At 53.1% G+C, this 12779-nt stretch overlaps 4 protein-coding genes across 4 annotated transcripts; 2 read left to right on the forward strand and 2 right to left on the reverse strand.

Annotated features, from left to right (window-relative positions):
• Positions 1-4039: 4039 nt before the first annotated feature.
• On the reverse strand, positions 4040-5770 carry AYO21_11702 (hypothetical protein; the record flags this gene model as incomplete). Its single annotated transcript, XM_022661586.1, has 1 exon — positions 4040-5770. The coding sequence occupies one exon, from the start codon at positions 5768-5770 to the stop codon at positions 4040-4042; it is 1731 nt and encodes a 576-aa protein (XP_022506096.1).
• Positions 5771-7107: 1337 nt separating this feature from the next.
• AYO21_11703 (pyridoxine biosynthesis protein pyroA) lies at positions 7108-8043 on the forward strand (the record flags this gene model as incomplete). The annotated part of the gene is made up of 1 exon (XM_022661587.1): positions 7108-8043. The coding sequence occupies one exon, from the start codon at positions 7108-7110 to the stop codon at positions 8041-8043; it is 936 nt and encodes a 311-aa protein (XP_022506097.1).
• An 814-nt stretch (positions 8044-8857) lies between these two features.
• Positions 8858-10690, reverse strand: AYO21_11704 (hypothetical protein; the record flags this gene model as incomplete). The annotated part of the gene is made up of 1 exon (XM_022661588.1): positions 8858-10690. The coding sequence occupies one exon, from the start codon at positions 10688-10690 to the stop codon at positions 8858-8860; it is 1833 nt and encodes a 610-aa protein (XP_022506098.1).
• Positions 10691-11247: 557 nt separating this feature from the next.
• On the forward strand, positions 11248-12678 carry AYO21_11705 (hypothetical protein; the record flags this gene model as incomplete). Its single annotated transcript, XM_022661589.1, has 1 exon — positions 11248-12678. The coding sequence occupies one exon, from the start codon at positions 11248-11250 to the stop codon at positions 12676-12678; it is 1431 nt and encodes a 476-aa protein (XP_022506099.1).
• Between the last annotated feature and the right edge of the window lie 101 nt (positions 12679-12779).

Here is a 12779-nt window from a genome sequence, read left to right on the forward strand (position 1 = left end):
CAGTTGACCATTGCTAACAAGATCCTCCACAGCATCATCCACTCTCTCTCTCTCTCTCTCTCTCTCTCTCTCTCTCCACTCCGCCCGCTTGACAAGCACCATGGGCGTCTCTCTCTCCATCTTGGCCAGCGAGACCTGCTGGGAGCTCAAGAGGTTCTTCCTCTTGTTGCGTCTCCGCAGGCGCCTCCGCAAGATCTTCCGTCGTCCACCCAAGCATGGGAGCACGTCGTCTTTCGACTGCTCCTTCTCAGAGGTTCCTGTTGAACTCTGGGAAGGTGACGATGGCCCTCTCTCTCCCTTCTCCTCTCCTCTCTCCTCTCCCTCCTCAACCCTCCCAAGGGTTGTTCCTCGTCCACGACGTGGACACTTGTCCGACCGATGGACAGCCTACTAGAGGACACCGCGGCCAAATGTGCACGACACCGACGTCTGACAACAGCGGTTAGCCCCCAGACTGCCTTGCAGAACGGACCTCTATCTACCGTCAGGTCACAGACGGTTGCAAACCAGTAATGACAGTGAGAAGGCTTCGGCTGATGTCCCGGTTACTGAGTTACACAGATGACATCTGGATGCGTGCGTACTGGCTTCGGCTGGGTAGATGCCGCTACAGTTGGATGTGGGCCTTGAGTCAGGAGACCGAAAGCGCTTCCAAGCGTTATTAGACTCTCTGTCCATCGAGCTGCACAAAGATATATCCCAGGTCTGCCAGTCTGTATTTTATTCAGCGACAAGAGCACCAGTGGCAGCAGCGTCAACCTTTATGCCAACCACAAGGCAGTGCGACTCGATCTGAGCTTGCCATACACTTTCTTTACACCAGGGTTTACGGCTCCCTCCAAAGCCATGACGCTCTTTACAACACACTCATTTACATTCCTGTCGGTCACTCGCTTCAAACCATTGTCGCTCAAAGCACAGTCACTCGTTCAATTCAAGCCTGTTCAGATGAGTCAAAGACGCCTCTCATATACCTCATCATCGACGCTGTCTTATGTACAGAGGACTACAATATCACTGCTATTTATCTCGCCACCTTTGCTGCTGCTGGAAACCTGTCGCTCGTTCAAATACCTTTTCTTCCCTCAAAACAATTCAACCTCAACCTTCCAAACTCTTCAATTCTTCAAACAACCAATCCTATAAATACCTCAATCCTGCTCCAAACACCTCAACATTCAAAGAACCTCAATCCTTCAAGGCACCTCAACGACTCAAACAATCTATCCTACCAAACCTCAATCTATCATTGAAATACTTTAACCATTTGTAATCCATCCTCCAAACACCTCAACCTAATTCCAAATTCCTCAAGTTCAAACCACCCTCAAACAACTTCATTCACTCCAATCAACCTCAATCAACTGAACACCTCAATCAACTGAATACCTCAATGAACTTCCCAACACCATACTCTGCCTCTAAACAATCCAACCTCCAAGATGCACACCTCTGCCATCAACTCTTCAATATAAGGAACGCCAACTGCCACTATTTATGTCATTTTGTACCACCACCTATCCACCTGTCCATCGTTCAAATTCCCTCAGTCGGAAAACCAACCACAGCATGCCATATACCTCAGTCCTGAAGCTCACAGTGCCAGAGCAAAACACCACCTATCACACATCATCATCTTCCTCCTCTAACTTGTCACTCCTTCAGTCCCTGTTCCAGTCTCAGCCATTTCTCAATGGAACATTACCACGTACATCTCTCTATGGTCTAAACACACCATTTACCATCATCTACAGATCACCTACATCTCCTGTCTCATCCAATGTCAATCGTTCACCAAGCATTCATCGCTCATTCACGTCAACTGAGCTTTCATCACCGTCAATACCATTGGCACCACCTCTCATCCAGCAACGACAAATACCATGTTGTTAGCATGTCTCTCATCCATCTACACCGCCATTTTATACATCGCCATGTTATGTCTGTCATCAGGTCATCTCGTCAGTCCAAAAAAAAAAAAAAAAAAAAAGAAAGGAAAAAAAACATTAAACACACTCTTTAGATATAATGGTTCAAATCACAGGACTGTCAAGGAAGCCAGGAAGCCAGGAAGCCAGGAAGCAAGGAAGGAAGCAAGGAAGCCTTTACAGACCCAAAGTCATACCACAGGAAAAGACTCCATTGCTCTTGGGTCGCTTGGAGCTTGAGGTCAGAATGGGGCTGCCCATTGGCATTCATGTACAACGTCATGTATCATCTAGCATTTATGTAGTTTACTGTTCCAACACTGCTCAAGTCATGAGTGCCACCATGTTCCTCCCGTGTACACCTCATTTCGCGCCTTCATACCATCCATGTTTTTGTTCTCCTCTCATCTCCAGCTTATGACTATTCAACTTACTCGCTCCCTCGTCCACTCCCCTCTGTTCCCTACTGGGCCCCCACAGTTCAGAGGATGTGCTAGTTGGCATCGCCTAACCGTCGCCAGCCTTAGATGTGTCACGTGCACGGGGTCCGATAAATGCCAGGATCTAGAACAGACTCTAATTGGGTTTAGTGCCTCACAATAAGTGCCTTTTCCTCGCAGGTGAGCTGGTGAGGCAGGCAGGGTACCTGTGTACTTACTCTCTTCCTTGACAGGGGTGCTTGACTGTAGACCTTCAACGGTACAGCTTCTGAATCAGACTGTTTGGATCTATGGCTCCACATGGTACCAGTCTATTCCTCGCTTTTGCTAACGAATGTTGACGACCGACCACATGCGCTTGCCGGCTTCGTATCAAGATTTCGTCAAGTGCTAAAGTGTGACTGTTTAGCTGGCTTGCGGGTTTCAGACCTTCCTCGAGCGTTGCTCCGGGAGGCCGAACTCTAGAAAAGGGTACGAGAAGTCAAGATGATCTGATCGAAAACCCTGGTGGGGATCTGGGGGAAGGCTCAAGGTGACCTTCAAAAGGAGCTTCTAAGGGAGCCTTACGAGACCCAGCAGCCGTCACACAGTCGAATCACCGACATGGTCCTGGATGTCGCAATATAGGAAAGACGATCATTCGTGTCTTGTCAACCTCGAGAAGGTTTTCTGGAAGGGGGGATTCCGTATTGACGAACGCTTCCAACTACACCGCCATCACCACCCGTCACCCAATCCCACTAATCCCTCCAATATCTCTGTTGACGATGTGGACCCCAGACAAATAGAGGTATCAGGTGCAGTGCGAGATGGCATCCTGACACTTGCCTCTCTTTCAATCATTGGGATGGCTTTCCATGTTAAGGTGGGAGATGACTCATCTTGGCTTGTCCCTGACTGCATCACAGCTGACTGCTTGCATCACAATGACGCCGTTTTATGCCTCTTGGTTGGTTTGACACAAGACGGTTCCTCATCGACAAGAGACTTGTGGGAGTGTAGCATTGTTCTGAGACGCCGCCAACAAGGCACTGAAAACTATATGAGAATTGAAAGGGCGAACCACCGCGTCGACCAGGGTCGCTTGTTCGATGTTACCGCCGAAATAAAACGGATCACCATCATCTAGAAACATCCAAGGGGTTTTTAGGGAACACCATAGACCATTTCTCCTCCCCCTCCTCCTTCCTCCACCTTCCTTTCCACCTGCTGACTTGGACATTGATATATTGAAGTCGACAACAAAAGAACTTTGTAGCGATTCGGCTCTTGAAACCTCGACAATTGACCAGATTTTCCCCGACGACAGATGTGTGTGTGTGTGTGTGTGTGTGAGATAATATTGACATATTTCACAAGTAGGGAGTTGTATATAGACCATAGCTATAGCTATAGCTATGACTAGGCTAAGTGGCAAGGAGATCCATACTGGCTTTCGCTGTGGCGAATGGGCAATGGGCAATGGGCAATGGGCAAGGGACATCAGGTAGATCTACATATCTCCATTTGGCTCGCCCAGTGTGAAAAAGAGAGAGAGAGAGAGCAAATCGAAAAGTGTGTGTGTGTGTGCATGTACATGAAAATAGGAATCGCGGACTCGTATTTACAAGAAAGAGATGCTCTGAACCTTCAAGGAGGGACATCAAACGTCGTCAAATGACTCCAGAGTTTTCAAAACTTCATGACCACCATCTCCATGCGCTCGTTCTGCCCAATCAGCCAGCGCTCGTCGCCCGCGATGCGGCCCATAAAGGAGACTTCCCGCGTCAAGTCGTCGTCGAGGGTGGCCCAGCCGAGGGCCGCCTCCCCGAGGGCCGCAAAGTCTTTGTTGGTGGCGGCGTCGACCTTGATCCGCACGACTAGCCTGTTGTCCGCGCTCTGGCCCGAGAAGCACGTCTCGACCAGGCTCAGTCTGACGCCGGCATCGGTGTCGACCACGTCCATGATGGGCAGGAACCACCGCTCGCTTTCTTCCACGTCGGCCGTCTCCATGCTACAATGGCCGCGGTACGGAGGCAGATTGCCGTCCCAATCTCTAAAGAGTCTGGGGCCCTCACCAATGAAGGGGAACGTGGTCGTCTTGGCACACCACAGTCGCTCCGCCGGGTCAAAGTAGCCCTGGCCGGCCACGCCCACGTTCTCGCGCACCGTGAGGGACAGGGTTTCCGAGTCCAGGTGGAGAGACATCAGGGCGACGCTGGCGCGCTGACGGATGCCAAAAAGATCCATCTGTCTGAAAGAAAACCTCGACACGATATACGGGCCGGCTTTCCCGGTGGGGAGGAATTTGCCAGACGGGTCCGTCGAAGGCCTGTACGGCGAGGGACTAGAAATGTCCCAGACCGAGAGCGACTCAATGGGCAGCTCCTCGTCCCCTGTGTACATGCTCCGGTTGGGCTGCCAGAAATACACGGCATAATGGGAGGCAGTGTGGGTCGAGAAGAAGCGGTCGTGATAATTGGGCGGCAACCCGAGAAAATGCATCTTCCATTCTGAGCGCCAGGTCACCTCCCAGGACTTGTCACGTCCGGAAGTACGCCGGACGTCGAAACAATTTGCAAAATGCCGGTTGACCTGCTCCATGGCATTGAGGTTGTGGAAAGGGTCCTTCTCGGCCCATTCCACAATCAAGGTATGCTCTTTCAGGCGCAGATTTCGGATGATCTTACCTCGAACGTCAAAGGGGATGGGATACTTGTGGCCAGTCTCAACATCCAACAAAGCCAGGATCTGCGGGAAGTAGCCATCCTCATTGCACTCGGCTGGCGCAAAGACCAGGAGACCGTCATCGTAGGACCACAGGGTCGGTCTAAAGAGGTAAGGCTTAGTGCCAACGCGACTCAGGTGACTGGCCGCTGTCTCATAGTAGAGCCGACCCCCCGGCTGGCTTTCGTGGTAATCCCACTGGCCCACGGGGAACCAGTCGCCTAATTGTTCAACCGGAGCCATGGGATATCTGTCGACCACTCTAGCTGTGCCTTGGGCCAGGTGGTGGTACCGCGTGGCAACTGTGGCGAGAATGGCTTTCCAGTCCCGCGAGCCTTGTGATTGGCAGGGAGAATGCAGATGCAGGGTCCCGGGTGGAAGAGACCGGACCTCTCTGGAGCGCGGATACGATTGCAGCACGAACCTGATGTATTCGTCTCTGGAGAATGCGGCGCGCCATGACTTGGAGACACGCTGGCAGCACACGACATCCCACGCGGAAAGGTCTCTCAAGACCAAGAGAAAGACATCCTCGGGTAAGTCGGGCAGAGATATTGACGTTGGTGTTGTTGACGGAGGTGGAGGAGAGGAAGAGAGGGGAGCTAGCTCGTCGGAGGTTGAGTCCGGCGGCGGAATTTCTGGTTTGTGGGCTGGAATCGTTGAGACGTACATGGTCGTATGTTGTGAGTATGGCATGATGAGCACAGCGCAGGCGCAGCATTTGAGCAACGCATCGAGAAGCCCAAGGAGCTGGTCATTGCCGATTGGAAAATGAAAGAGAAGGAGAGGAGAAGCAGTGACGGTCAAATCTCAGTCAGCTCATGCTGCACTCGATGAGGTGTGTATGTGTTCAATAACGAGTCGGAAATCAATTCCCTGCACTCCTCCTCTTCTTCCTTCTCCTCCTACTCATAGGATTCTCTCTCCATCTGAGCTGCCGTGGCGGTGCGGAGTGAAGGCACCAGGAGGTGGAGGGCACCCAGAGGGCCAGAGGGATATCACTGACTAATCCGGTCACGTGTCTCCGATAACGCTTATCTGCTTATCGGGAAGATGGTCATAGGCCGCTGCTTTCCGATGCCAACCAGTGCCCCTCGGTGGCATCAGCTAGTTAGACAGGCACTAGTACCACTAGCACCGAGGGCTAGACCACTAATCGCCATACAAAGTGTCTACTAGGCAAGTGTTAAGTTGTCTAGTGGAGCACGTGAGGGTGACTTCTCCGACGGCCATCATCGCCGCGGGGAAAATTGTATGCGAATTTTTCCTGGTCCGATGAAAAAGCATTCCCCGGATGGCCAGTCACTTCCCAGTCATTGAATTCGGTGTCTATGTGCTTGTCCCAGGGCGCAGGCAAACCAAACACCGTAGCCACCAAATCTACAACCATTTGTACCTATAAACACAGACGACAAGTCCATCCGTCCATCTCCTGATAGTCACACATAAACCATCCCTCGCAACCAGTTTACCAATATAGCCTGGCCATATCACCAACCAACTTACCAACTTGCTTACCTATTCTTCCCTTTGTCCGTCACCTGGTTGGTGTCTGCGTACTCGGAAAAAGGAGGTCCTCTTTTTTTTCACTTTCCTCTTTCGTTAATTGCATTCTGCTATTACTCCGGACTGTAACTGTGGTGGCCAGACTCTGCGCGTGTGTGTGGGGGGAAAAGAAATCTCCATTGATTTTTCGGTGACTCAGGACAATTGGGGGGTGGGAAATAATTTTTGTTTTTTTCGCCTCCTCCTCTCGACAACTTTGCGGTCTTTTCCCTCGACTTCCTCTTTGGACAGTTGCCTCTTTCTATTCCTCTTTGTTGGCAAGACATCACCTACCTATCTGGTTGTCTCTCCGATTGACCGACTGAACAACCAACCTTGCTACTCTCCTACTCTCTTCTCGAACCCGCTTATATCCCTCGCCTCGACCACCTTCTCACACCCCACTCCTACTTCTTTTGATCACCAACCATACAACTTCCTCCTAACCGCATATTACCTCCGTTATGGTCATTAACGACAACTCCAACATGTCTTCCACCACTATCGTCCCCCAAACCTCCTCCGCGACCAATGGCGACCTCCCCTCCTTCACAGTAAAAGCCGGCCTGGCACAGATGCTCAAGGGCGGCGTGATAATGGACGTGGTCAACGCTGAACAAGCCCGCATTGCCGAGGAAGCCGGCGCCTGCGCCGTCATGGCCCTCGAGCGCGTGCCCGCCGACATTCGCGCCCAGGGTGGCGTCGCCAGAATGTCCGACCCCGGCCTCATCAAAGAAATCCAGGCCGCCGTCACCATACCCGTCATGGCTAAGGCTAGAATAGGTCACTTTGTCGAGTGTCAGATCCTCGAGGCCCTGGGTGTGGATTACATCGACGAGAGTGAGGTTTTGACGCCTGCGGATAACACCTACCATGTGGAGAAGGGGGACTTTAAGGTACCATTTGTGTGCGGGTGCCGGAATCTGGGTGAGGCTCTTCGACGGATCGCCGAGGGCGCCGCCATGATTCGAACAAAGGGCGAGGCCGGCACCGGTGACGTTGTCGAGGCAGTCAAGCACATGCGGACGGTCAAGAGCGACATCGCAAAGGCCCAGGCCGCGTTGAAAGAGGGCGAGGGGTCTTTGAGGGCCCTGGCCAAGGAACTGGGCTGTGATGCCGCCCTGCTCAAGCAGACCGCCGAGCTCGGCCGCCTACCCGTGGTCAACTTCGCCGCTGGTGGTATCGCGACCCCCGCCGACGCCGCGCTCATGATGCAGCTGGGCTGCGACGGTGTCTTTGTCGGCTCCGGCATCTTCAAGAGCGGCAATGCCGCCAAGCGAGCAAAGGCCATTGTGCAGGCCACCACGCACTACCGAGACGCACACGTGCTGGCACAGTGCTCCGAGGGCCTCGGAGAGGCCATGGTGGGCATCAACGTCAGCGGCATGAAAGACGGCGACAAGCTGGCCGGACGGGGCTGGTAGATGACATAAGAAAGCACGCGATGAACGGTGCTTGCTTGGTTGATAGATTGGCCAGATCCTTGTCCACTCTTTCTTGCTCTTCTCCACCACCAGGCTGAAGAGAGAAAGACCTTTGACAAAGATCGAGCCGATGACAGGGACGCAATCGCCGGAGAAAGGAAACGAGAAATGACGAGTTCGGGCATGATCCTGACCAATTGCATGCATGAGGTCCTCAGAGTGCCTGGTGTTAATGTCCAGGATATGGATGTAGACGGAGCACGAGGGATGGACACGGAACCGAGACATCCAATGCATCACCGCTGTCGGAAGTGGAAGCGGACGGCGTCTACATAAATATTATTTATCCACGTCTATCCATGCACATCTACAATTCAGCATATTGATTTTCCCCTCCTCTAGAATTCTTTTTTCATCACAATGAGATCTGAATTTGGATCAGGATCTCAGTCCTAGTCCCCAAACCAAAGTAAAACAAAAAGATAGGATGGATATTTTGCCTCAATCGGTCAATCAGTTAGCTACGTAGTCTTGTCAGTTGCTCGGTGAATAAACTGAGTGGTTCGCTTCAACTCGATGGCGGTGAGGTTCTTGATCCAGACGTGCGGTACTGAGCTGTATCTACACAAGTATATACAGATCGTATCTGAATTCGTCTATTTGACTAGTATTCTATCCGTGGATGGTTGTGACAGTCACACTCTACTCACTTAATAAACCCGACTTTCTCGACCGATCTCTTCTGTGGCTCTCCACCTCCCTTCCACCTCCCATTGTCTGTGACCGTGTGCGCTGACCGTGTGCGTCGACCTCCTCAGATGAGTTCTTCCAAGACGGATTCCATCTCCGCCTTGCCCAGAGGAACGCCCAGCAACTCGGCACCACTAACAGGGTCGCGACGGCTGGTGATCATCTGGTGGTCCAGGAACTCCTTGAGCAGGAACTGGAAGTTCATGCTGCTCGAGCAGATGAACTCCTCGGCGGCCTTGCGGTAGAGCGTGCGATATTCGATGCCCACCTCCTCCGCGTCCGTGTTGGGAGCGGGCACCGCGGTTGTCGTCTTGTGGTCGTTGCTGCCTCGTGACGTCTTGCGTGAGGCTGTCCGCCTTTGCCCATCGTCCTCTTCGGCCATAGCGGCGTTGTCGTTGGCGTACTGCGTGCCTTCGCCATCGAGCCCGTCTTCCACAATGCTCAGAATCTCGGCGAGTAGCAGGCGGTACAGGTTCCTGGCATTCTCGGGCAAGCTCTTCAGCACAAACCCGATGCCCTCTTTCCCACCAGCGCGCATCCTCTTCCTGCCCAGTAGTTCGTGAACCTCGTCTACAACACTCCCTATCTCGGCCGTGTAAGGTGCAAAAGTGGTGCAATCGTGGAAGACGAATTTGAATTGATCGAGAAGGGACGAGTTCCACAGCGCCGGAAAGGTGGGTGTGTCGCATGTCGCGAGAAAGCAGACGTGCGGATGGGCGGCAAGACGGGCGAGGAGAGACTGCATGGACGGCCGGCGGAGGGAAGTGGAGTCGATAGAGTTGACCATAACGAGGAGCTGCGACGACGGTGGCTCATCCGTAATGTGGGAGAGTAGGGTGTCCAGCATTTCTTCCGGTTGGCCGGTTAGGCGAATTGCTTCGTCTTCTGTATTAGACACCGCCGATGCAATGGTGTTGAGGATTGTTCGCGGGTTCAGTTTTGCAATATAGCCATTCACCACAACGATGCGTGGAGGCGGATGGCACTTGCTGTACATATATTCAGCAAAGTGGTTGACCAGAGGCTGTTTGCTGCCGTAGCCGTAGAGACAGAGACCAAACCCTTCAGCAAGTTCGAAGCGCCACTGTGGAAAAGACCGGGTGTGCAGTTTCATCAGAAATGCCTTTTCCGGCTCGTGAGGGTCTTGCCATGATGAGATATTTTCAAGGTATTCCTCGTCCGTGAGCAATTTGACCGAGTTGAGCTTGTTGCTTGAGACTTGAGGAGGGCCAGACCGGTTCTGATAAAAGTACCGTTCTTCAGGAGGAATGTCGCCTTCCGGGGTGGGCGATCTCCTCGACTTCGCTCCCTTGGGTCGCCCTCGTTTACCGGTGCTCTTCTTTGACGGCGTGTCAACTTCGTTCCCTTCAACCGCAGCCACGATATCCTGGTCGAGCCCATCTCCGTCGGGGCCCTCGTCTTCTTCTTCTTCATCCTCCTCATCAAGTATTTCCCGCGCCAGCCGCGCGTCTTGCCCGTCCAAATCGTCATCTTCATCGTCCTGCGCCTCAGCCAGCAGTCGGGCACTCTTCCTCTTTGCAGATCTGTCTGCCTTTGCTCGTGCAGACTTGGAGGGTGTAGTAGCTGTTGCGGTGCCTTTGCCTCGAGTCGGAGTAGAGAAGAGAGTGCGACCATTTGGCTTTGGGGTGGGACTGTCTTCATCTTCATCTTCCTCAGCCTGAAGGTCTTCGACGACAGACTTTCTTTTTCTCTTCGAAGGCGTTAACTCTTGCTTGGGCGTCCTATTCTTCGAAGGGCTCGGGGCAGAGCCGTCCTCATGGTCTCCATTGGTGAGTGCCCCTCCTCCATCTGTAGTCTTTCTTCGTCGCTTGGAAGGGGTGTCTGTAAATGTGACGGTGGAATCAATGTCGGGGTCGGGATGTTTTCGCTTGGCCATGGCAGAGAGCTGAAGGCATCAAGCTACAGAGGACTGGGGAGAAGACACGATAGGTCGAAGTGTAGTGTTGATTGAGAGAGGGAATCCAAAGAGTGTGTCTTCGTCTCCTTTGCGCGACGCGCCTTTGACTCCCGCTCCGCAAACCGGCGACTCTGATTGGCCCGTCGTTTGCTCTACCATTTTTGACTCACGCTTCATCTTTTTCTCTCACCCACAATGCTTTGTTAATGGAAAGGCCCTGCGCGAACGCAGATGCTATATCGACATCAAATTCAGGAAAATTATTGACCTGACAATATCTACATCGAAATACCTGCTGTGCGTGAGGTTGAGACGTCTTCGTTTCCTCTCATCTGTAGCCATTGATAAGGAGGGACACAGCCATTGACTGACCGGCTCAGCTCAATTGAACGATCTACCCTTTCGCCGCATGAACTGAAGCTGAAGAGTCGGGAAACTCGTCAGATACTGGCTCGGTACTGCGGAAGACAGAGACAAGAAGTCGACTGGCTGTATCCTCCTTGCTTCAATCCAACTCTTTATCTCACGTCAAAAACATGGCCTCCGCAATAAGTCCCTCGGCGACCCGTTCGGCCATCCGAACATTCGTTCGACATTACTCTGCCCCAGTGGACGCGTCTATTCCAGCCTCAAAGGTAAAATACGTGCCCACGTCTGGCACCTACCCCAAAGGATTCAGGGTCTCAGGAACCCACGTTGGCGTCAAGCCAGCCAACAAATCTCATCCTGATCTAGCCCTGATCGCCTCCGACAGGCCTGCCTATGGCGCCGCCGTCTTTACCACCAACAAATTTCAAGCTGCACCTGTTCAAGTGAGCAAAGCGGTGCTCGAGAAGCGCAGCGGCGCAGGTCTGAGGAGTATCATTATCAACTCTGGCTGCGCCAATGCTGTCACGGGCCAAGGAGGCGTGGACGATGCCTGGGCCATGTCGAAGACAGCTTCGGCCCAGTTCCAACACGAAGCCGACTCGCAAGGTGACAACGACGCAAACAGCCTCGTCATGTCCACGGGTGTCATTGGGCAGAGGCTTCCCATTCAAAAGATCCTGGCAAAGATTCCCACCGCATACGAAAATCTCGGCAACGACCACGATTCCTGGCTGACCACAGCAAAGGCAATCTGCACAACGGACACATTCCCCAAACTCCTATCCACGACATTCACCTTGCCTGGTGCTCAGCACCAAGGCGTCGAGTACAGACTGGCAGGAATGACCAAGGGCGCTGGCATGATCCACCCCAACATGGCTACACTGCTGGGGATAATGTGCACAGATGCACCGATCAGCGCGGGAGCACTGCAATCTCTCCTGACCACCGCCGTGAACAAATCGTTCAACTGCATTTCCATCGACGGAGACACCTCTACAAACGACACCGTCGCCCTCCTCGCCAATGGTGCCGCCTCCCCCTCTTCGTCCGAGTCATCGATCTCCTCGACCAGCAGTGAGGACTATCTCGCCATGTCCGCCATCCTGACGTCTTTCTCCCAGCAACTGTCGCAGTTGGTGGTTCGTGACGGTGAAGGCGCCACCAAGTTCGTCACGATCCACGTGCGCAATGCCCTGACCGAGGCCGACGCCAAAGCCATTGCTTCGACCATTGCCCGCTCCCCACTCGTCAAGACGGCGCTCTACGGAAAGGACGCCAACTGGGGCCGCATCCTCTGTGCGATCGGGTACACGCCCAACATCTCGCTCTCGAGCGCGACCGGATCTGTCATTCCTACGCGGACGAACGTATCGTTTGTCCCTGCCGAAAACTCCAAATCCAAGGCCGAGGGCGTGCTGAAGCTCCTGGTCAACGGCGAGCCGCAGACGGTGGACGAGGCCCGGGCCGCGAGGCTGTTGGAGGACGAGGACCTGATCATCGACGTGGACTTGGGGGTTGGGCGCGAAGACGGTTACTACTGGACGTGCGATTTCAGTCACGAATACGTTACCATCAATGGGGATTATCGCACGTAGTTATCCAGGGTGCATAGCTTGTCTCGAAGGGTGGGTATGTGGATAGAGACTTGAGCCAAAGAAAAATATATATGGAAGAAACCTCATGGAACGGAAAAAAG

Source organism: Fonsecaea monophora, assembly GCF_001642475.1.
Source record: "Fonsecaea monophora strain CBS 269.37 chromosome Unknown Scaff177, whole genome shotgun sequence".
Classification (NCBI taxonomy): domain Eukaryota; kingdom Fungi; phylum Ascomycota; class Eurotiomycetes; order Chaetothyriales; family Herpotrichiellaceae; genus Fonsecaea; species Fonsecaea monophora.